This window comes from Eleutherodactylus coqui, chromosome 7 (genome assembly GCF_035609145.1).
Source record: "Eleutherodactylus coqui strain aEleCoq1 chromosome 7, aEleCoq1.hap1, whole genome shotgun sequence".
NCBI classification, from domain to species: Eukaryota; Metazoa; Chordata; class Amphibia; order Anura; family Eleutherodactylidae; genus Eleutherodactylus; species Eleutherodactylus coqui.
Genome location: NC_089843.1, coordinates 145,847,852 through 145,872,068, shown reverse-complemented (window position 1 = coordinate 145,872,068; position 24,217 = coordinate 145,847,852). Strand labels below are relative to the sequence as shown.

The window sequence follows — 24,217 nt, the reverse complement described above, 5'->3', positions numbered from 1 at the left end:
TGTCTATACATGGCAGCAGTAGAAGCCAAACAGGAAAATGCTTATTTGTAAAATGCAATGCAGCAAAGCGTTCAGGTGTCTCTCTAGCCTTTAAGGCTGGGCTCACACGGGACGGAATTTCTGTGTGAAATTAGCCAGCAAAGTGGACGACATTTTGCAAAAAGCTCGTCTACGTGCTGCGGCCAAGCCGCACTGAAACTGACATGACGCAGGGAAACAAAGACGCGGCATGTCATTTCTTTTTTTCATTTTCGCAGCGGCCTCTCTCCTGTCTATGGAGAGAAATGGCCGCAGTGGCGATGCAGGCGGCAAAGTCGCTTCAAAGCCTGCGGCTGCGGGTTTTGAAGCTGCGCTTATCCCGTGGAAATCTCGCAGTTTTTCGGTGCGGCTAAGCGGCGGGATTTCCGACCCGTGCGGACCCAGGCTAAGGACCTAATTCGTAATCCTCTTTAAATGCTCTTAAACCTCTTTTTTTAAATTGTTTTATGAAAAGGATTGATTTTTGTTTCTAGCTCACCATTTAAAAGTGGTCGCTCGATGGCGAGTCGTCTCTGCAAAGCTGCCATGTTAAGCCGCTTCAACTTGCTTGTAAAAGAAGCAAAAAGGGATGATGTGTATTGTGGTCTATCTTATCGTGAAGCAAAGGTATGAAGATATGAATCATACTCCCCAAAAGAATAGCTTTTTATCAGACATATCTGTTGGCAAACTAAAGGTAAGTTCATGGAAGGAATGAACCAAGGCTATAGCCAGATCAACAGTAGTAAAAGGGGAACCTCTTCCGGACTTTATAGGATTGTCTTTATCCCTTTGTGACCACCAATACAGGTTTTTATGTCCTGGGTGGCTGGGCTTAATTCTACAGGGCTGTAAAAACATGCCGACCCTGCAGAGTACCTGATGGCAACGGTCGCATGTAGAGACCCCAGGCTTTACTAATGGATAACGGCGATCGCATGAAAGTAAAAAATAAAATAAAGTTTCTGCTCCCCTCATGTAAAATTTGGGCGCAAGGGCAGATGCCCGGGAAGCCCAAGAATTAAAAAAAAATCTTTCTCTGTTCCCGGGTACCATGAGTAGTCGAGAGCAGGGAGATGTCACCGGGGAGCGCAGTATGTGGTCCCTGGTCACGTGATCAGTTATCCAATGGATGACTATCATGTAACGTAAAAAATAGTGTGTTAAAACAAAATTTTTTTTTTTAATCTCCCCTTACGAATCATTTGTGAGGGGAGATGAAATTGAGTATCTAAGGCCCCCGGATTTATCCACGGACCCTAGCCCGGCTTCTGCACATGCACCTAATGGCGGACTCATGCGTAAAAGCTTAAGGATTGACGGGGAATTTTAAAACTCCCTACTCCCAAATGTAGCTGACAGCCTGGAGATTTCAAGGGTGGCTGCGGTATGTGGCCCCTGGTCACGTGATTGCTGTTATCCGATGGATAATGACGATCATGTAAAGTAAATAAAAGTTAGTTTCATCTACCCCCACGGATCGCATCTGTGAGGGGAAAATGAAATTCTCTATCTTTTGTCCCCCCAACGCAATCATTTTATCGTCTTCTGCGCATGTGCTTGTCGGCTAACTGGCAGACGAAAGCACAGAAGCTGTGGAGGGCCTGGTAAATTTGACGTCTCCTTGCTTTTGGCTGGTGCAGTGAGCGAAGGCCTCATTGAGTGGTCCCTAGTCATGTGATAAAAAGGTAGCTAAGAGACAGCGCAAGAAATCTAAACAACCAAAAAATGTACTGCACATGACCGCCTGTGTGATTTATGCAGTACATTATGCACTGTATGCCGGGCTCACAGCTGGGATCCGCTTCGGGCCTCCGCAAGCGGATTACACATACGGCTGTGTGAGCCCGGCATGATTCAAATCATTACCTGTAATACGGAATTTTACAAGGAGCCCCGGGAACGCTCGCCTTCCTGCAGTTCCAGGAGCAGCTTGTTCAGGGCCTTCTGTGTGAGACCGCTGCACCTCAGCAAGATTACGAAGACTCACAGAGCACCACTTTTTACACCCCATCCCTGCCACTGAGGTCAAGAAATACCCCCCAAAAAAGTGTCTGCTTTGCAGCAGGAGAAGGGATACCTGGTTCTATTGCCCCATATGCCCATCCCAAACAGGGCTCTGAAACTACCCCTTTTTTGAGGCATACCGCACAGGTTTACCCTGTTACTTTTATCTAAGATGTAGGGAGTGCCAAAAAAGGGGGTGATAATAAAAGGTGACTTATTTTTAGGAAGTCAGTTGTTTTTTTTTTTTTTTGTTTTTTTTCTCTCTGCACAAGTGAGCAATTGGATTGCAGGGCACACCTGAATAAATTCCAGCCACAACGGGTGTTCCCTCCATTACAGGCCTAGCAATGTGTGGGGCTACAATGGGGTATTGCTGAACCCAGAAGAAATGGTGCTATAAAATTTGGGGTGCATCTCTCCCATTTTTCCTGCTTTGAAACAAAGGAATCGGTCATGAAAGGGAAATTTATGAAAAAAGTCATTTTTCACTAGCTTTATACAATTTTTTTTTTTTTTTGCAAAAAAAAAAGTGGGGTTAGAATGCTCAGTACACACCTAGATACGTGGGCTGAGTGGTCTAGATTTCAAAATGGAGTCTATTGATGGCTCTACAAGTGAGCAGTTGGGGCTGGAATTTATTCAGTTATGCCCTGAAAGTAAGTGTTCCCTCCATTACAGGCATAGCCATGTGTCCACTAAGCCAGGGGTCCCCAACTCCAGTCCCCAGGGACCACCAACAGGTCATGTTTTCAGGATATCCTATAGTAAGAACACCTGTGGCAATGTCTGAGCCGCTGACAATGATTACATCTCCTGTGCAACACTGAGGGAATCCAGAAAACATGACCTGTTGCCAGTCCCTGAGGACTGGAGTTGGGGAACAGTGCACTAAGCTGATGGGGGCTACAATAGATAGGTTTCTGAATACGGGACAAACGGGTGAAAGTCTTCATTAATGTGTGTGCCGTACAAATTAAACTTTCTTTAAAATGACATATTTGCAAAAATATGAAATTTTATTTTTCCCCAGTCGTCTCTACGACAGCACCAATTGAGATTGCCTCCTCCTGATAGGACAGGAACACACTGAGAGGTTAAAAGCTCCCCTCCCCACTTTCCTCAGTGTCTTCCTGTCCTGCCAGGAGGCAGGATCTCTGAGAGGGGCTGGTGGAGCCAGCCAGGATTTACTTACAGCGGATCGGAGGGCAGTGGGTCAGCCTGTCCTCCCTTCCAAGCCAGATGACTCCCGGGACGCCACATGGGGTGGTAACCCCCGGGCCAGGTTCCTCCTGCAGCGGCCCATGGGGGGTACAAAGGGGAGCCTCAGTCCCCCTCGTCTTCCCTGCAGAGTTACAGCGCGGCGCTCCAGGAAGCCCTTGCGGGGCGCCGCGTCACGTGTCCAGCACAATGACGTCATCGCGTCTGCATCAGGAGCGGAGGGGGCGGGGCTTAGCGCAGGAGCGCGAAAATTTAAAAAGATAGGAACCTGAGAGAAGCCAGAACAGACCAGCACTACAGGTCGCAAGGTGTCTGCAGCACCGGTATAGTAATGAGTGCTCCAGCCCCAGAGACAGCTGGGGCCTCAGCGGCCGTAAGTAGCCAGTGCGGCAAAAAATACAATGCAAATATCCAGTGTATTGTGTATGGAAAAATTGTATATTTACCCGCAAAAATGCTTTGTCAGGGGGATAAAAAAGACATGGTCAGGCGACCTAGCCTCAAAAAATAGGCTATGCGCCCTCCTGTTCTACGGCCAGTTTTTGTTCGGACCGGACCTTGACAAGATTCTAGAGAAGGCGGCCGACAAAAGGAAGGGATTCCCGGAAGAAAAGCCACAGAGAGGGAAGACCTTCTTCCGGGCCCCAGTGCAACAGCCAGAGGCCTACCGAGGCAAGGGCAAGACAGGCCGCTGGAGTTAGCCCAAGGGGGGGCAGAGGAAGGAACATCCTCTTTAAGGAGCCAAAGCAGAGACCCTGACGCCATCCCCGTAGGGGCAAGGCTGGGGAGCTTTGTGGATCAATGGGCCACGATTTGCGAAGGCCCATGGATCCCAAAGATCTTACAGCAGGGATACCGGATAGAGCTGGTGTCCCTCCCCAGAAGAAAATTCGTTATCACGGGAGGCTCCAAACAGTTACACCTACTAAGGCAAAGCGTTCGGGACCCGCAACAACTAAGCGCAATGTCCCCCGTACCGCAAAACGAGGAAACCCAGGGCCATTGTTCCAGGCTCTTCCTAGTAAGGAAACCCTGTGGGAAACAGCGGATGATAGTGAACCTGAAACCTCTGAACACCTACATCAGATACAGAAAATTCAAGATGGAGTCCATCTCCTCAACGATAAAGTTGATTCCCAAAGGAGCCTACATGGCATCCATCGATTTAAAGGATGCTTATTTCCACGTACCGATGCACGAGGGGTCCCGGAAATACCTAGGGTTCGCAGTGGATATGGGCAAAGGAATAGAGCACCATCAATTCAGATGCCTGCCCTTCGGGATCTCCTCAGCACCCAGAATCTTCACCAAAATGATGGCAGAGGTAGCCACCTACCTGAGGAAGAAGTCGGTCCTAATAGTACCCTACCTGGACGATATTTTAATAATAGCAGAGTTCAGAGAACTCCTAACGGAACACCTGAGGATAGTGCTAGAACTTCTCCAATCCTTAGGATGGATCATAAACTGGGAAAAATCCAGCCTAGATCCCGACAAGCAGAAAACGTTTCTGGGTATAACGCTCAACTCAGAATCGCAATGCTCCTGCCTACCCGAGGAGAAAATACTAAAAATCTGACGGCTAGTCAAAACCTTTCTACGGAGACGGTTATGCACAATTCGGGAAGCCATGTCTCTCCTGGGAAGCTTGACGTCATGCATTCCAGGAGTGGCATGGGCCCCGGCTCACACCAGAGCCCTGCAAGCCTCAGTCCTATCCACGTGGGACAAAAGGCAGTCCTCTCTAAGGACAAGAATGTACATCCCAAGCGCGGTGAAAACATCCCTGCGTTGGTGGACATCCCCAGAGAACCTGCGGAGAGGGGTTCATTGGCTACAAAACCCAGCCACTCACATCACAACGGACGCAAGCGCCTGGGGATGGGGAGCGCATGTGGAGAACCAGTTCTTTCAGGGCCCCTGGCCTCAAAGGACGAAACAGTCCTCAAATTACCGGGAACTACAGGCCGTATGGCAGGTCCTACAGCAGTTAGGGAACTCGCTACGGGACCAGCCTATAAAGATACCGTCAGACAATATCACCGCGGTCGCCCATATACGACACCAAGGGGGCACAAGATCTCCCGCCTTGTAAAACATTGCACAGAAAATTTTCCACTGGGCAGAGGGCCGGGATCCTCTCAATCACGGCAACCCACTTGAAGGGGACGCTAAACCAAAAAGCGGACTTTCTGAGCAGGAGGCAAATAGACCCAGGAGAATGGTCTCTCTCCCTGGAAGCATTCAGAATCCTGACCAACCAGTGGGGGACCCCACAATTGGACCCGTTCGCAACCAGGGAAAATGCCAAAGTAAGCAACTTCTTCTCCCTCCGGCCAGGAGATCGTCCAACAGCAGTAGACTTGGGAGAGGGGCTGGTGTACGCCTTTCCTCCTATACCGTTGATCCCCAGAGTCTTACAACATTTCAGAACCCAGGTATGCACACTAATCCTGGTGACCCCCTTCTGGCCCAAAAGAAGCTGGTTCGGTCTTCTAGCAACATTGAGCGTCCAGGACCCAGTCACCTTCCCTACCTGGACAGATCTTCTCTCACAGGGGCCACTGAACCATCCGAGCCTAGACAAGCTCCACTTAACAGCATGGCTCTTGAGGAATCCTCACTAAAAGAGAAGGCATTCTCAGAGAGAATAGTAGAAACGTTAATGTCCAGCAGAAAAAAGACGACCCACCTTATCTACCAGAAAGTTTGGAGAAGGTTTTCCTCATGGAGACAGGGAAGGGATCGTGGGGATTCTATCCCGGACATCCCTCTAATCTTAGAGTTCTTGCAGGAGGGCCTAGAGATGGGCCTCTCTCCAAGCACCCTGAAGGTCCAGGTCGCAGCCCTTAGCGCCATATGTGACAAAGTTCGCAGACAACAGATGGGTCAACAGGTTCCTAGCAGCAGCAACTAGATTACAGCCTAGGCCCATAAATCTTTTTCCAGACTGGAACCTTAATTGGGCTCTAAGGGCCATGACAACGGTACCATTCGAGACGATCGAAGCACTACCCATAAAAATGCTTACTATCAAGACCATTTTCTTAGTAGCCATCACCTCCGCAAGATGGGTTAGCGAGCTTCAGGCCTTGTCCATTCGCCACCCGTTCCTGAAAATCTCGGACACCAAATTAGTATTTAAAACGGACCCGGCGTTTATGCCAAAAGTAGTATCACATTTTCATAGGTCCCAAGACATAATAATCCCCTCATTTTTTAGTAAACCTAAAAACGAGGAAGAAACCCTAGGCTGCCTGGACGTTAGGAGAGCAGTCCTAGGCTACATAGAGGCGACAAGCCACTGGAGGCGGGACGACTGGGGAAAAAAGAGATTATACCTACCCGATAATCGGGTTTCCAGTAGTCTCCACGACAGCACCCGTACCTCCCCCCCCCCCCCCCCCCCCCCTAAATTGATAGAAAAGAAACTATAGAATATAATATAAAAAATATATATATAATTTTATAATAAAAAAAAAAAATCCCGGTTAGGGGGAAAAAATTTAAGTTGAGCTCCTACCCCAGCAATTCGTTAGAATCCACTGGGGGAAGGGGGGGAGCTTTAAACCTCTGTGTGTTCCTGTCCTATCAGGAGGAGGCAATCTCAATTGGTACTGTCGTGGAGACTACTGGAAACCCGATTATCGGGTAGGTATAATCTCTTTTTTTTCTCCTCTAAATTGCATTAACTCCTGAAAAGAAACTGTTCGGTCAAATACTCATGACACCCCTCAGTGAATATATTAACCCCTTAGTGGCCCAGTTTCTTTTGTTTCAAATGGAGTAAAATGGGGGGAACGAAATTCCGCCATCTTTCGGTGCGTCTTGTTTCTACAGCGCAGAAACTGCAACAAAAATGACCTGATAACTTTTAATACTCTGGGTCAGAGCAATTACTAGGGGGGCCTTTTATTCCATTTTTGTCTTGGACAGGGTGATCAAAAAAAGCGCTTTTCTGACTTTCTGTTTTTTGTTTTCGGACAACATTCATCATGCAGGGTAAATAATGCGTTACTTTGATAGGTCAGACTTTTTCAGACACAGCGATACCAAATATGTATTTTTGTGTTTATGATTTAGATTTTTATTACAAATATAGCAAAAAGTTTTCTTCTTTTTTTTTTTTTTTTTTAAATAGTAAATCTTTCAACAACTTGCGATGCTTTGATTGCTCCTGCAGTATGATGTAATGCCAAAGCATTACATCATAATCTGATAGGCAGTCTATCAAGCCACGCCACGGGGATGGACATTCTGCCATGACAATACTGGGGCCTTTCAGGAGGCCCCCGGCTGCCATGACTACGGTACAGCTTCTTGCTATCTCATCGCGGGGGGCTGTATGGGACCCCCGAACTTCATTCGGTGGATTTAAATGCCGCTGTCGGATCAATCACAATGGATAACCTAAAGAACAACCTAAACTGCTGTATTCCATAATGCCGCTGATTTGGCTGGAATTTTCAATTGTGTGGGTCTCTGGGAGTTGTAGCTTATATCAGTGTTCTGAAAAGACTTGTTGTCCACTAAGACTACAACCCCCAGAGACCCACACAAGTGAAAGTTTGAAGCGGTTCCAGCCAATTAGCGGCATTATGGAATACAGCGGGTTGGGTTGTGCTGTAGGTTATCCAATGTTATGAAGTATGAATGATCTGTAGTGGAGTCATGGGATTATAAAAGTTATACATTATATGATAACGGTGCGTACGCTGCACACCGCTCCCATTACATGTAAGTGATTCAAATGAAAATGATTGCTTCGGTTTTGGATATCACTGATTGTTTTCGGATCGATTTATCAACGAAAACCGAGGTATTGCTACTAATTTTTTAGAGAGATGTTACTAGACAATAAAAAAACAAAGCAAACACAGAAAGGCCCTTTTCGTTCCACCGATGCCTTGAAAAGGAAAAACGCCCCCAGGGGTCAATTATGCCCACATTGAGAACCAGTTGTCTAGACGACTGTCGGCCTGTGTAAGGAGGATTAATAATGGAGCCTGTTTGCACCTTTTATCATAGAATGGTAGAGTTGGAAGGGACCTCCAGGGTTATCTGGTCCAACCCCCTGCTCAGTGCAGGGTTTACTAAATCATCCCAGACAGATATTTGTCCAGCCTTTGTTTGAACACTTCCGTTGCAGGAGAACTCACCACCTCCTGTGGTAACCTGTACCACTCATTGATCACCCTCACTGTCAAAGTTTTTTCTAATATCTAATCTGTGTGTCCTCCCTTTCTGTTTCATCCCATTGCTTCTGGTCTTTCCTTGTGCAAATGAGAATAGGGCTGATCCCTCTGCACTGTGACAGCTCTTAAAATATTTGTTGACCGCTATTAAGTCTCTTCTCAGCCGCCTTTTTTTGCAAGCTAAACATTCCCAGAACCTTGAACCATTCCTCATAGGACATGATTTGCAGACTGCTCACCATCTTGGTAACTCTTCTCTGAACTTGCTCCAGTTTGTCTGTCTTTTTTTAAAGTGGGGTGCCCAGAACGGGACACAATATTTCAGATGAGGTCTGACTAAGGAAGAGTAGAGGGGGATAATGACCTCACGTGATCTAGACTCGATGCTTCTCTTAATACATCCCAGAATTGTGTTTGCCTTTTTGACTGTTCAGTCTATGATCTATTAGTATACCCGTCTTTTTTACATGTGCTGCTTAGCCCAATTCCTCCCATTCTGTATGTGCTTTTTTTCATTTTTCTTGCCCAGATGTAGGACTTTGCATATCTCCTTGTTAAATACCATTCTGTTAGTCGCTGCCCACTGTTCAAGTTTTTCTAGATCTTTTTGAATCTCTTTGCCTTCCCTAGTGTTAGCTATCCCTCCTAGCTTTGTGTCGTTGGGAAATTTTGATCAGTTTCCCATTAATTCCCTCCTGCAGATACTTTTATGAAAATGTTGAACACCACTGGGCCTAGGACAGAGCCTTGTGGTACTCCACTTAATACATTCTTTCACTTGGATGTACAACCGTCTATGACCACTCTTTGAGTACAGTCACTCAGCCAGTTATGAATCCACCTAACAGTTGCCTCGTCAATCGCATATTTGGTCTTTTCTTTTTTTTTCAATAAGTATGGTATGAGATACTTTGTCAAATGCTTTACTAAGGTCAAGAAAACCTATATCCACCGCATTTCCCTGATCAACCCAGTTGGGGATTCTGTCAAGGAAGGAAATTTATATTCATCTGGCATGACTTGTTTGTTACAAACCCATGCTGGCTCTGGTTAATTTCTCCATTTTTATCCAAGTACTTGCATACATGCTGTTTAATAATTTGTTCAAAGTTCATTCCCGGTACAGAAGTCAGGCTCACAGGCCTGTAGTTTCCTGTATCCACCTTCCCTATTTTGAAGATTTGATAAGGGCAAATGCTGTCCCTATCTTCTGGGACTTCTCCCCTCCAGGAATTTTCAGATTAGGGCAAGAGTGGTTCAGCAATTACCTCCGCTGCTTCCTTTAGTATCCTAGGATGTAATTCATCTGGACCTTAAGACTTGAATTCATTTAAGTTAGCTAAGTGTTCTCCCACCATCTATCTGCTTACAGATTAGCCTGCATTCTTTTATTCCCCCAATAGCACAGGGAAGATCAGTTGATGTGCCATATAAAACGGATATAAAATTGGAATTTAAAAGTTTGGCCTTCTCAACTTCATTCTTAACCAATTCAGCATTTTCATCTTGTAAGCATCCAATAGCGTCTTTGACTTCTGATGTAGAAAGAGTTCATCAATATCTTCTGTTTGTCCAGGTGACCAATAGTAAGTGCCTACAATAGTGTCCTTTCTGTTGTCTCCTTGTATTCTTACCCAGTTTCTACAGAACTACTATGGTCTAAAGCTTGAATCTCGGTGATGTTTTCCTAACATACAACGCAACACCTCCTCCTCCCCTTTTTTTTTTGGTCTGTATTAGAGATGAGCGAACGTACTCGGCCACGCCCCTTTTTCGCCCGAATACCGCGATTTTCGAGTACTTCCGTACTCGGGCGAAAAAATTTGGGGGGCGCCATAGGTGAGTGGGGGGTTGCAACAGCGAGTGGGGGGGAGAGAGGGCTCCCCCGTTTCCCGCTGCTACCCCCTGCGCTGCCACGCCTCCCCCCGACGCCCCCCGAATCTTTTCACCTGAGTACTGAAGTACTCAAAAATCGCGGTGCTCGATCGAGTAATTACTCGAAACGAGTACGTTCGCTCATCTCTAGTCTGTATCCTTCAAGCCTTGTATTCCAATCATGTGTATCATCCCACCATGTTTCCGTGATGCCTATGACCTCCTATTTCTCTTCCTGTGTTAGGAGCCCCAATTCTCCTTGTTTGTTTCCCATGCTCTGAGCATTCGATCACAAACTAAAATGTTTTTATACAGTGTCTCTTGCTCCTCTACTTTCCTTCTGAAATTTTTTTGTCTTTGTTCTTTCTTTCCACTTCTAATAGCGGGGGGGGGGGGTCTCAAATGTATTAATTAGCTGTATATTTTTAGCTGGCCTTTCACTTCCCTTCCCATATTCTAGTTTCAAGATCGCTTAATGAGTGAAGCAAGGTGCCCAACAAATATATATGCTTACCCGTTTTTGTAAGGTGCAACCTGTCTCTTACAAGCAGTCCCATCATATAGGTTATTCATTCCATGGTCTAGAAATCCAAATCTTTGCTGACTGCACCATCAACATAGCCAGTTGTTCTCCTAGAATCCTGTTCCATCTTAATCCATGGCCATCCATTGGGAGGATGGATGAAAAGACCACCTGTGCTCTTCATCTTTCCAAGGTCTTCGAAGTCTCTGCAGATAGTTGCAAGGTCCTTTTTTTGCAGTGTCATTTGTCCCTACATGTATTATTGGAGATGGGTGGTGTACTGTATGACTGAAGAGTCTTGACAGCCTATCAGACACATCTTTGATTTGTGCACCTGGAAGACAGAACACCTCTCATGAGGTGTCAGGTCTGCAGACAGCGGCCTCTGTTCCTCTCAATAGGGAATCCCCCCCCCCCACAACCACCACTCTCCTCTTCTTCACAGCAACACTTCTTGTCCATTCAAGAGGACTGTGTGTTTACTACACAGTTCTTTGTGGGTGGTCCTTTCTTGCTGTACCTCTTTCTCCTCTGCTCCGTTCTTTTTGGGTAGAGTCATTTCTTGCTGTACCTCTTTTTATATGCCATGGTTGCATTGACTGTGGCATGTAAATGATTACACAGTGGGGATTGAAAGTTTCTCCTGTCTCTGCTGTTTGAGCAAGTGCCAGGCTGGTATCCAACCTCCACGGCCATGCCAGGATTCTGATGCAGCCACCATAAAAAAAGGCAGTTGCATTAGAATAAAGCCCATTACAGCCATTGTTAAAATACATTATGGGCAGTGATTTAGGGGGATCTCTTTTCTGGTATGTGCAGTGTATACTTTTTACAAGTAGTAATTGCAACTCTAACACCATCACATTTTTTTTTTCATACTGCCTTACAACTGTTGTACATGGAAATAACAGAAAATTAGAGCTTTTTCTGCTGCTAGAACCAGCATGCCTCATATAACAAAACTGCTTTAATTTAACCTTAGCAGCTTGAGAAATGAAAGCTGTGCTGTGATTGGTTATCGGCAACAAGGGCAATCTTACTGTTAGGCAGTTTAGCTAAATGAAAATTTCAAATCAGGAAGCTCATTTGTAAAAACCCTGTACAATCTAGCAGATGTTCTGCATTGTATAGCTGTATTTTAAGATGGCGTTTAGTTTAATAACCTAGAATTGAGTATATGTGGTTGTATTGCATCATAATCTATGTGAAATTCAGATTTTTTTTTTTGTCTTGTTTTTACACTTTTCTAGAACCTTTCAGGATCCTACCAAGAAGCGAAGTGCTTGCTGAAGTCCTATTTTGAGCAGCAAGGTTTTGGATGTTGGATTGTGAAGCCAAAAAGTATTGAAAACTTTTCAATGTAATTCTTTAAGAACTGTAATAATTGCTTATATATCACGTTCTCTCTTTTGTTAACCTGTTAGTGTATGCTAAGGTTTAAGAAAAAAAAACTGGAAAAAATGCTTTAACTCTTAAAATTATTTGAATCTTACAGGTTGTAAACTATTGATGGCTGGCTTATCCTCCAAAATAGATCAGTAGTAGTTTATTGGTTAGGGCCTGTCGCCTGGGACTGCTGCCAATCACCTGTTCTCTGAGCTCATACAGTGAGCTAGTTTCTGCAGGACGCAGGCAGCTACATTCTTACGTCAGTGGCTTAACTTGGTACTACAGTTAAAGTTCCCATTCACTTCATTGGGAACTTGGACTGCAATTCAGAGCTTGGCCACTGCAGTGGAAATGGGAGCTGTCTGCTTCCTGCAGAAATCTGTTCACTGCACAAATGCATTGTCCCAGAGAACAGATATCCGTTAGGTGCCAGAGATAGACTCCCGTCTATGTATTACAGATGATCTATTCTGAGGATATGTTATCAATAGTTTACAACTGGACAACCCATTTTAAACAAAAAAAATGTTTATGGCATCTAGTGCTTTTTTTGAAAAAAAAATTTTAATGCTCGTAAACAAGCAATTTATGTTCCACATTTATGAGAACAGTTCTCTTCTCTAAGGAATATAGAAGTCTTAACATTTATATACTTTTCTTTTGCATTGTGTTAAAGTAAAAGGACAAATATCAACAAGTCATGTTGGTTGTGTTGGTAGTTTTGCATTTTTACTATTGTGCAAGCAAGTTGTTATAAAACAAACATGAAACGACCATCCGAATTGGAGATCGGCAGAGAAACTGTGACCAAGTTCAAAACTGGGCAGTAAAAGGGATTTAAAAAAACGGAGGGCTTACAGGTAGAGATGAGCGAACGTACTCGTTACGAGTACTTACGCACCCGAGTACCGCCATTTTTGAGTACTGCAGTACTCGGGCGTAAAGATTCGGGGGGCGCCGTGGCGGCACGGGGGGTAGCAGTGGGGAGAGAGAGAGAGGGCTCCCCCTGTTCCCCGCTGCTCCCCCCCCCCCCCCCCCCCCGCACCGCCGCGCCTCTCCCCGCCCCCAAAATCTTTACGCCCGAGTACTGAAGTACTCGAAAATGGCGGTACTCGGGTGCGTAAGTACTCGTTACGAGTACGTTCGCTCATCTCTACTTACAGGGTAAAAGTTTAAAAAAAGTCAGATGGGGGAAGGAAGGGAAATAGACGTCTACTCATCAGCTTGAAAGCAAAATTTCTACTCTGAGAAAGGACGTAGGCTATCCATAGGTTTCTGAAACTCAGAAATCTTCTATGATTGTCAAAATGAATGTCCATTTATCATGTGCCGGTTGGGGTAGGACTAAATGGTCACTTGGGCTGCAACAGGAGTCACACAGCTAAAGATCACTGTGTAGCACTGCAACATCGCACTTCAGTCAATGAAGTCACACTACAAGTTGTATTTTGGAAGTTCCAGTCTGTGTGGAAAGACTTATTTTTGTTGTTGCAGGAACCAACAACTTCATGGAGTTGTATTACAGTGCTACACAGTGGTCTTTGGTTGTGTGACACCCCCCCCCCCCCCCCCCCCACCTATCACGGCCAACATCGTTGTGTAGCCCTAGCCTTTAGTTGCTTCTTGAGCTCCAAGAAGTCTTTTACTTGATGCAGACACCGGTATGATTCTATATGTATAGAGTGACAATATGGCATCATTAGAAATCGGGACATACTGTGCTCTGCAAAATGCCTTCAACTTTATACTGAGCCAGTGTTTTTGTTTTTTTGTTGAAATGAAACTAAATTTCTATAATGTTCTATTGGATGCTGTATTAGTTAGGCCAGAATACATTCATAATCTGGTAATGTACAGAGGGACTATATGATGTAGCAGTTAGGCTTATCAAGTGGTGTCCCCCAGAGGGCCATGATACAGACTTTTCAGGCAGTTTCTTTGTATTGGAGATGGCCAGTTAGGCCTCGTTCACAAGAGCTCCCCCTATCCCATCTCTGAATAGCGCAGAGAGGTGGTAGGGCTTCTCACAAGGATTCCCCATAGCAAATAGAGGGGGTGGAGCTAGAAGGCAGATCCTTCTAGCCCTACCCTCTCCTCCACTCAGGGAAGCCCTGTAACCCCGCCCCATCTCTCTCCCTCTTATAGGGAAATCCCTGGGTGCGAGAGGTGGAGGGAGTCCCCTACTGCCCCTTGCCATTGGGAAATCGCCCAACAGCGTGGCTGTTTAAAACATACTGCCCGGAAGTACATTTTAAATGTCCCGCTGTAAATTCCTGTTAGTCCCCGCAGGGATTAAGGGGGAACCCTTGGGGCATCCCCCACGAGGACTAACAGGAGTTTACAGCGGGACACTTAAAATGTACTTCTGGGCAGCACGTTTTTAATATCTCGCTGTAAGCAGCTGGGAATTCCTTCAGTCGACAGAAATCCTCCTAATGAGATTTGTAATCTCATATCCCAGCGCAGGAGTTTCAATTGACTCCTGCTCCCATAGGAGTCTATGGAAACTCATGCACAGCACGCACCAAAGATGGGTCAGGTCCTATCTCGCAGCACGGACCTTAGATGTGGGCATTGCATTCACATGTCCTAGCTTTGTTTGGTGTAAGTATTTAGTGTGTCTAAAATTCCTTCATGTGAGCGCTTCTATAGGAAACCATTGGTTTTTATAGAAGCGCTCTTTTCACGCACCTATAATGCGCGACAACCATGCTCTTGTGAACGAAGCCTTAGGCTGTTAACTCCATTGGAGAGTGTTCTTAAAGAGAAGGGTTGAGCCTCTCTTAGCTCACAGCCTGGAGAAGAGGTGTTGCTGACTTCTGGGAGTTAGCATCCTCTTGGCGTTCCTAACAAACCTGTTTTGCGGTAGGCCTGTGCCACCATCATCTAGGCATGCTGAGGGTTTAGTTAGTGGCTAAGACGGGGTTAGGACTGTTGTGGTTTTATGTTTTTTTTGGGTTTTTTTTATTTAAATTTTTTTTTTTTTATGCATGGTCATGGGACGAGACAAGTGAATAAAGACTAGCGCAAACAGTTTTGAACCAGAATGCAGTGTGTTGGAGTGAAATTACTCTGCCATTTTCTCGGTAAGATGGCTGGCACTCAATCTGAGCAGCCTTCACGCCAAAATGTCACATTGCTGCACGTGGAGCTGTGCAAACCCCCTGTCCGACTAGAGGTTGTAAATGGCTTTATGTGCAGGATCTCTTAAATCTACTCTGCAATTAATTTCTTATTATATCAAGATGCCAAATCAGTGTAACATATGGAGTCGTTCTCTGATCTCAACTCCTTCTATTCTGCAGTCAAGATCCGTGAAGCATTATAAAAAAAACAAGGCTTTGTTTCACCTCCGTCAGCGCAGTATTGAAATCTCTACCAGCTTGGTTGGCCATGGCTTGCTGCAACAATCAGCAGTTTACTGGTTTCAGCTGACTGCTGCCATACACTCTTTGAAAGTAGTTGGCTCAGATACCACAGTCGGCTCTTTTTAACCCCTTCAGTGGCGGGTTTCTTACCACCCAGTCAGACCCACCAGGGCAGTTTTTTTTAAATGAGCCAATAATTTACAGTGTATATACTCGAGTATTAGCCCACCCGAGTATAAGCCGAGCCAATACGTTTACCACAAAAAAACTGGTAAAACGTATTGACTCAAGTATAAGCCTAGCTATACTCGAGTATATACTAGGTAAGAAAACCCCCGCAATACTCACCTCCCAGTCGGCGTCTCTGTCCCTGGCGCGATGGTCTTCCCGTCGGTGCGGCAAGCTGCTTGAGAATTCTCCCCACTGTCATCTCCCTGCTCGGCTTTGAATTCTACCACAGTCAGCGCTGTGTAAGTGCTGTGATTGGATTGAGCGTTAGCCAATCCCAGCCAGCGCTCGATAAACCAATCACAGCCATTCAGTGATGTCATCCACTGAATGACTGTGAATGATCGAGCGTCGGCTGTGATTGGCTGGCGCTCGATACAATCACAGTGCTTACTTACACAACGATAGAATTCAAAGCCGAGCGGGGAGAATTCTCAAGCAGCTTGCCGCACCGACGGGAAGACCATCGCGCCAGGGACAGAGACGCCGACTGGGAGGTGAGTATTGCGGGGTTTTTTACCTCACTCGAGTATAAGCCGAGGGGGGCTTTTTCAGCATAAAAAAAAATGTGCTGAAAAACTAGGCTTATACTCGAGTATATATGGTAATTTCAACAAATTTTGCAGTCGTGTTCTAAGAGCCATAACGCTTTCGTTTTTCCATTGACACGGCCATATGAGGGCTTGTTTTTTGCAGGACAAGTTGTATTTTTTGATGGCACCATTTGTGGTTTATGTATGATGTATTATTGCATAACTTTTTGTAAAAATAAATTTGTAAGGAGATTTGGAAAAAAAAAAAAGATTCTGCCACTTGTTTTTTTTTGGGGGGGATTTCATTTTTACGGCGTTCAGAGTGCAGAATAAATGTGTTAACATTATTCTCTGAGTCAACACGATTCCGGCGATGCCAACTTTATACAGCTTTTTTTTTTTGTTTTGCTATTTTTGTACATTAAGGGGAAAAATGATGTTTTCAAAGGTTTGCTTTTGTGTCACCACATTCCAAGACTTGTAGGTTTATTTTTCCGTTGCCAGCGCTCTAGAAGGGCTTGTTTTTTGCGGCAGAAACTCTAGTCTTCATCTAATTTTTAGGAACATGTAAACTTTTGATTGCTTTTTATTCCATTTTTTGCTAGGGGCAAGATTAACAAAATCTGTAATTCTGGCATGTTTGTTTTCATTTTTCACTGCCTTCTCCCAGCAGTATAAGTAATATATTAAAGTAATTCTACAGGCCGGTACGATTATGCCAATACCAAATTGTAATAGTTTTTTTGTTTTGTTTTTCGCTACTTTTTCACCGGTAAAAGAAAGCTTTTTATCGCTACATTCAAAGACTCCTAGCATTTAAATTTTTTTTTTTTTTTTTTTTTATATCAATGGAGCTGTGTAAGGGTTTTCACTTTGTGGGATGAGTTGTACTTTTTATTAGTACCATTTGTTGATCTGAGCAGCATTTTAATCTTTTTTTTTACTGTTTTTGTTTTTTTTCTTAATGGTGTGATAGGCTAAATTAGCTATTTTTGCCACGTTTAATTTTTTTTCCCATGCTATGCACCCTGCAGATTAACCTCTTCCCGCTCCAGGACGTACATTTACATTCTGCAGCGTCGGGGTATGTATGTAGAGAGATCGCGGCCAACCTCTGGACGTCAGCTCTTTATTACAGCTGTCACCCGTGTGCAATAATTGCAATCATACAGCATTGTCATACTGCAGAAGCGATCAAAGCATCGCTAGTTGTGATCCCCCAGGGGGGCTTTAAAAAAAAAAAAAAAGTAAAAATAAGGTCAATAAAGTTACTTTTTTCCCCCCCCTACAATTAGTAAAAAAAAAAAGTTTTAAATCATCCCCTTTTGCCATATCTATAATAAAAGTCTAAATCCTAAAATAAAAATACATATTTGGTATCCCCGCATCCATAAAAGTCTGATCTATCAAAGTAGCACATTATTTACACCGAACAGCGAACGTCGTCCAAAAAAAGAACGCCAGAAATGCACTTTTTGAGTCACCCTGTTCCCCAAAAAACATACAATAAAAAGCAATCAAAAAGTCATATCTATTCCAAATTGGTACTAACTAGAGATGAGCGAGCACCACAATGCTCGGGTGCTCACTACTCGAGACGAACTTTTCGCGATGCCCGAGGGTTCGTTTCGAGTAACGAACCCCATTGAAGTCAATGGGCGACCCGAGCATTTTTGTATATCGCCGATGCTCGCTAAGGTTTTCATTTGTGAAAATCTGGGCAATTCAAGAAAGTGATGGGAACAACACAGCAACGGATAGGGCAGGCGAGGGGCTACATGTTGGGCTGCATCTCAAGTTCCCAGGTCCCACTATTAAGCCACAATAGCGGCAAGAGTGGGCCCCATCTCCCCCCCCCCCCCCCCCCCCCAACAATTTTTACTTCTGAAAAACCCTCATTAGCAAGGCATACCTTAGCTAAGCACCACACTACCTCCAACAAAGCACAATCACTGGCTGCATGACACTCCGCTGCCACTTCTCCTGGGTTACATGCTGCCCAACCCCCCCCCCCCACCCCGCGCACGACCCAGTGTTCACAGCGCACACCAGTGTCCCTGCGCAGCCTTCAGCTGCCCTCATGCCACACGCTGGCCTCATAGCCACACCACCCTCATGTCTATTTATAAGTGCGTCTGCCATGAGGAGGAAACGGAGGCACACACTGCAGAGGGTTGGCAGGGCCAGGCAGCAGCCCTCTTCAAAAGGTGCAGGGCAATAGCCCACAATGCTGTACAGAAGCAATGAGAAATCCAATCCTGTGCCACCTGCAGCAGGAGCTGCACACGTGAGCATAGCAATGGGGAACCCATGTGCCACACACTATTCATTCTGTCAAGTTGTCTGCATGCCCCAGTCAGACCGGGGTTTTTTATAAATAGTCACAGGCAGGTACAACTCCGCAATGGGAATTCCGTGTGCACCCACAGCATCGGTGGCTCCCTGGAACCCACCGGTGGTACATAAACAAATCCCATTGCAGTGCCCTGGACAGCAGAGCTAACGTCAGATTAAATGCAGGTGGGCTTCGGCGCACACTGCATGCCCCAGTCAGACTGGGGTTCTTTAGAAGTGGACACATGCAGTTACAACTCCGTGTGGACCGACAGCATGGGTGGGTCCCAGGAAGCCACCGGCGGTACATAAATATATCCCATTGCATTGCCCATCACAGCTGAGGTAACGTCCGATTAAATGCAGGTGGTCTTCGGCCCACACTGCATGCCCCAGTCTGACTGGGATTTTAATACATAGACACTGGCAGGTACAAATCCCTAATGTGAAGTCCCTGTGGAGCCACAGCATGGGTGGCTCCCTGGAACCCACCGGTGGTACATAAACGTATCCCATTGCAGTGCCCTGCTCAGCAGAGCTAACGTCACATACAATACAGGTGTGCTTCGGCCCACAGTGCATGCCCCAGTCAGAGTGGTAATATGTACCTTAACAGTAACCGCGTTGGTGAGAATGTGGTGGCGACTGCGGACCTAGTAGCGTGGTTTATTTAGTTGGTTTTCGGAATGTGGCCAGGATTAAGTGGGCCGTGGCCAGGATTAAGTGGGCCGTGGCGGGGGGATGGTGGGGGGGCTCTCGTTGTGTCGGTAAAGGTGAAATTCTTGGGCTGCCACCAGACGGACCAATGCAAAGGCATTTGCCAAAAATGTTTTCATTGTTGGAGGAGGAGGGGGATGTTTTTGAGGCACTACGTGTCCGTGGTTATATGCACTTTAACAGTAACCGCGTTGGTGGGAAATGGCCTCGCCACCATCATCTCTTTGGGAAGCCTCCGTTTCCACACCCCAGTGACATAGCATTAGCAGCAGTATAGGCAGAGCCCAGAATTAGTAACATTTCAGCGGTAGCATTAGGAACAGGCCCCAGTAACATATCACTAGCAGCATTATAGGGGGGGAGCACAGTATTAGTTCCATTTCAGTAGTAGTAGCAGTCCAGACAGGCCCCAGTAACAATTCCAAAGCAGCAGTATAGGGGGAGCACAGTCTTAGTTCCATTTCAGTAATAGTAGCAGTCAAGACAGGCCCCAGTAACAATTCCGAAGCAGCAGTATAGGGGGAGCACAGTATTAGTTCAATTTCAGTAGTAGTAGTAGTAGTCTAGACAGGCCCAAGTAACATATCACTAGGAGCAGTATAGGGGGAGCACAGTATTAGTTCCATTTCAGTAGTAGTAGCAGTCAAGACAGGCCACAGTAACATTCCCGTTGCAGCAGTTTAGGGAGATAAGTCTCTTTCACATTTCAGTAGTTGCAGTATAGACAAGGCCCCAGTTACATTTATGTAGCAAAAGTGTGGGCCAAGCCCACACACCTTGCTGTAGCATGAGTGCAGGCGAAGCCCATAAAAATGACTAGGATTACACTGTAGGCAAGGGCCCAAAAAAATTGGTGTACCAACAGTACTAATGTTCCTCAGAAAAATTGCCCACGCCCAACCAAGAGGGCAGGTGAAACCCATCAATCGCTTTGGTTAATGTGGCTTAAAGGGCTTGTCTCGCGAAAGCAAGTGGGGTTAAGTACTTCTGTATGGCCATATTAATGCACTTTGTAATATACATCGTGCATTAAATATGAGCCATACAGAAGTTATTCACTTGCCTGCTCCGTTGCTGGCGTCCCCGTCTCCATGGCTCCGTCTAATTTCGGTGGTGTCTTGCTTTTTTAGACGCGCTTGCGCAGATGGGTCTTCTCCCCTCGGCTCGGCAGCGGCATTTGGCTCCGCCCCCTTGTGCGCGTCATCGCGTAGCTCCGCCTCCGTCACATGTGCCGATTCCAGCCTCCTGGAAGGAGGAGGATGACTATAATACACAGATTGATGAAGCTAAAAGGTCCCTGTTTTTTATGGTGATAGAGAACGATGCTTCCATCCGTGGGTGCAGTATTCTTATTGTTTAGGTACCGCTGCTGTCCGCTGGTGGAGAAGAGAAGTCTGGGGAAATCCAGGCTTTGTTCATCTTTATGTGTAAGCCTGTCGGCACTGTCAGTTGACAGGCGGGTACGCTTATCCGTGATTCCCCCAGCCGCACTAAACGCCCTCTCTGACAAGACGCTAGCCGCAGGACAAGCGAGCACCTCCAGGGCATACAGCGCGAGTTCAGGCCACGTGTCCAGCTTCGACACCCAGTAGTTGTAGAGGGCACAGAGGCGTCACGGAGGATGGTCGTGCGATCGGCTACGTACTCCCTCACCATCCTTTTACAGTGCTCCCGCCAACTCAGCCTTGACTGGGGAGCCATAAAGCTGGCAAAGGCCTTGGAGAGTGTTCCCCTGCCTGCGCTGTACATGCTGCCTGATCTCCGTGCCTCCCCTGCTAACTGGCCCTCGGAATTGCGCCTTCGGCCACTAGCGCTGTCGGCTGGGAATTTTACCATCAGCTTGTCCGCCAGGGTCCTGTGGTATAGCATCACTCTCGAACCCCTTTCCTCTTCGGGTATGAGAGTGGAAAGGTTCTCCTTATACCGTGGGTCGAGCAGTGTGTACACCCAGTAATCCGTAGTGGCCAGAATGCGTGTAACGTGAGGGTCACGAGAAAGGCATCCTAACATGAAGTCAGCCATGTGTGCCAGGGTACCTGTACGCAACACATGGCTGTCCTCACTAGGAAGATCACTTTCAGGATCCTCCTCCTCCTCCGGCCATACACGCTGAAAGAATGACAGGCAAGCAGCATGGCTACCCTCAGCAGTGGGCCAAGCTGTCTCTTCCCCCTCCTCCTCCTCCTCAACGCGCTGAGATATAGACATGAGGGTGCTCTGACTATCCAGCGACATACTGTCTTCCCCCGCCTCCGTTTCCGAGCGCAAAGCGTCTGCCTTTATGCTTTGCAGGGAACTTCTCAAGAGGTATAGCAGAGGAATGGTGACGCTAATGATTGCAGCATCGCCGCTCACCATCTGGGTAGACTCCTCAAAGTTTCCAAGGACCTGGCAGATGTCTGCCAACCAGGCCCACTCTTCTGAAAATAATTGAGGAGGCTGACTCCCACTGCGCCGCCCATGTTGGAGTTGGTATTCCACTATAGCTCTACGCTGCTCATAGAGCCTGGCCAACATGTGGAGCGTAGAGTTCCACCGTGTGGGCACGTCGCACAACAGTCGGTGCACTGGCAGATGAAACCGATGTTGCAGGGTGGCAGCGTCCGTCTTGGACTTGCGAAAATGTGTGCTGAGCCGGCGCACCTTTCCGAGCAGGTCTGACAAGCGTGGGTAGCTTTTCAGAAACCGCTGAACCACCAAATTAAAGACGTGGGCCAGGCATGGCACGTGCGTGAGGCTGCCGAGCTGCAGAGCCGCCACCAGGTTACGGCCGTTGTCACACACGACCATGCCCGGTTGGAGGCTCAGCGGCGCAAGCCAGCGGTCGGTCTGCTCTGTCAGACCCTGCAGCAGCTCGTGGGCCGTGTGCCTCTTCTCTCCTAAGCTGAGTAGTTTCAGCACGGCCTGCTGACGCTTGTCCACCGCTGTGCTGCCTCGCCGCGCGACACCGACTGCTGGCGACGTGCTGCTGCTGACACATCTTGATTGCGAGACAGAGGTTGCGTAGGAAGAGGAGGAGGAGGGTGGTTTAGTGGAGGAAGCATACACCGCCGCAGATACCACCACCGAGCTGGGGCCCGCAATTCTGGGGGTGGGTAGGACGTGAGCGGTCCCAGGCTCTGACGCGGTCCCAGCCTCCACTAAATGCACCCAATGTGCCGTCAGGGAGATATAGTGGCCCTGCCCGCCTGTGCTTGTCCACGTGTTCGTTGTTAAGTGGACCTTGGCAGTAACCGCGTTGGTGAGGGCGCGTACAATGTTGCGGGAGACGTGGTCGTGCAGGGCTGGGACGGCACATCGGGAAAAGTAGTGGCGACTCGAAACCGAGTAGCACGGGGCCGCCTCCGTTTCCACAAGCCTATACAGCAGCATCTCCAGGCTGATCAATTTGGCTATGTGCGCGTTTAACGCTTGAGCGTGCGGGTGCATGGCGGCGTACTTGTGCTTGCGCTCAAACAGTTGCGCTACCGACGGCTGGACGCTGCGCTGAGAGACATTGCTGGATGGGGCCGAGGACAGCGGAGGTGAGGGTGTGGGTGCAGGCCGGGAGACGGTCGTGCCTGTGTCCTGAGAGGGGGGTTGGATCTCTGGGGCAGGTTGGGGCACAGGGGGAGAGTCAGTGGTGCAAACCGGAGGCGGTGAACGGCCTTCGTCCCACCTTGTGGGGTGCTTGGCCATCATATGCCTGCGCATGCTGGTGGTGGTGGCTCCCTGGCTGATCTTGGCGCGACAAACCTTGCACACCACAGTTCGTCGGTCGTCTGCACTCAGTGAAAAACTGCGACACCTTTTGAGCACCTCGACCTCTGCAGGGTGGCATGGCGCGAGGGGGCGCTTTGGGAAATGGTGGATTATTTGGTCTGGCCCTGCCTCTACCCCTGGCCACCGCACGGACTCTTCCAACCTGCCCTGCTGCTGCACTTGCCTCCCCCTCTGAAGACCTGTCCTCAGTAGGCTTAGCAAACCAGGTGAGGTCAGTCACCTCATCGTCCTGCTGCTCTTCCTCCGAATCCTCTGTGCGCTCCTCCCTCGGACTTACTGCCCTTACTACTACCTCACTGATAGACAACTGTGTCTCATCGTCATCGTCCTCCTCACCCACTGAAAGCTCTTGAGACAGTTGCCGGAAGTCCCCAGCCTCATCCCCCGGACCCCGGGAACTTTCCAAAGGTTGGGCATCGGTCACGATAAACTCCTCTGGTGGGAGAGGAACGATTTCTGCCCAATCTTGGCAGGGGCCCGAGAACAGTTCCTGGGAGTCTGCCTGCTCCTCAGAATGTGTGATTTTCATGGAGTGAGGAGGCTGGGAGGAAGGAGGAGCAGCAGAGGATTCAGAGTTGCAGCTGTGGACAGCGTCGAAGACTGGGTGGCCGATAGATTGCTGGATGCACTTTCTGCCATCCATGACAGGACCTGCTCACACTGCTCAGTTTCTAATAAAGGTCTACCGCGTGGACCCATTAATTGTGAGATGAATCTGGGGACCCCTGAAACTTGCCTCTCTCCTAATCCCGCAGCAGTCGGCTGCGATACACCTTGATCAGGAGCTCCGCCTGTGCCCACACCCTGACTTGGGCCTCCGCGTCCTCGTCCACGTCCTCTAGGCCTACCCCTACCCCTCAGCATGGTGTATTACGAGTAGAGCAGAAACAGAACGCTGTAATTAAATGTGCCGCTTATTGGCCTGTGGTTGGAGGCTGACTTCGCTTACGGAACGCACAGCAGAGCCAGGAAACAATTTTGCGCACGCCTATAGTGAGACGTAGGTGCGTAGGACTGAGCTAGTGGAATTCACAGCGCAGAAGCAGTCAA

The 24,217-nt window shown here is 47.4% G+C and overlaps 1 protein-coding gene across 1 annotated transcript in view; it reads left to right on the top strand.

Annotated features, from left to right (window-relative positions):
• The window catches only part of ADAD1 (adenosine deaminase domain containing 1), a 36,398-nt gene extending 23,911 nt beyond the window's left edge, over positions 1 to 12,487 (top strand). Inside the window, exons 11-12 of the mRNA XM_066574692.1 lie at positions 513 to 645; positions 12,087 to 12,487. Coding sequence (XP_066430789.1) covers positions 513 to 645; positions 12,087 to 12,200 — 247 coding nt within the window. The 3' untranslated portion in view covers positions 12,201 to 12,487. The remainder of the gene's footprint in view (positions 1 to 512; positions 646 to 12,086) is intronic.
• The last annotated feature ends 11,730 nt before the right edge of the window (positions 12,488 to 24,217 follow it).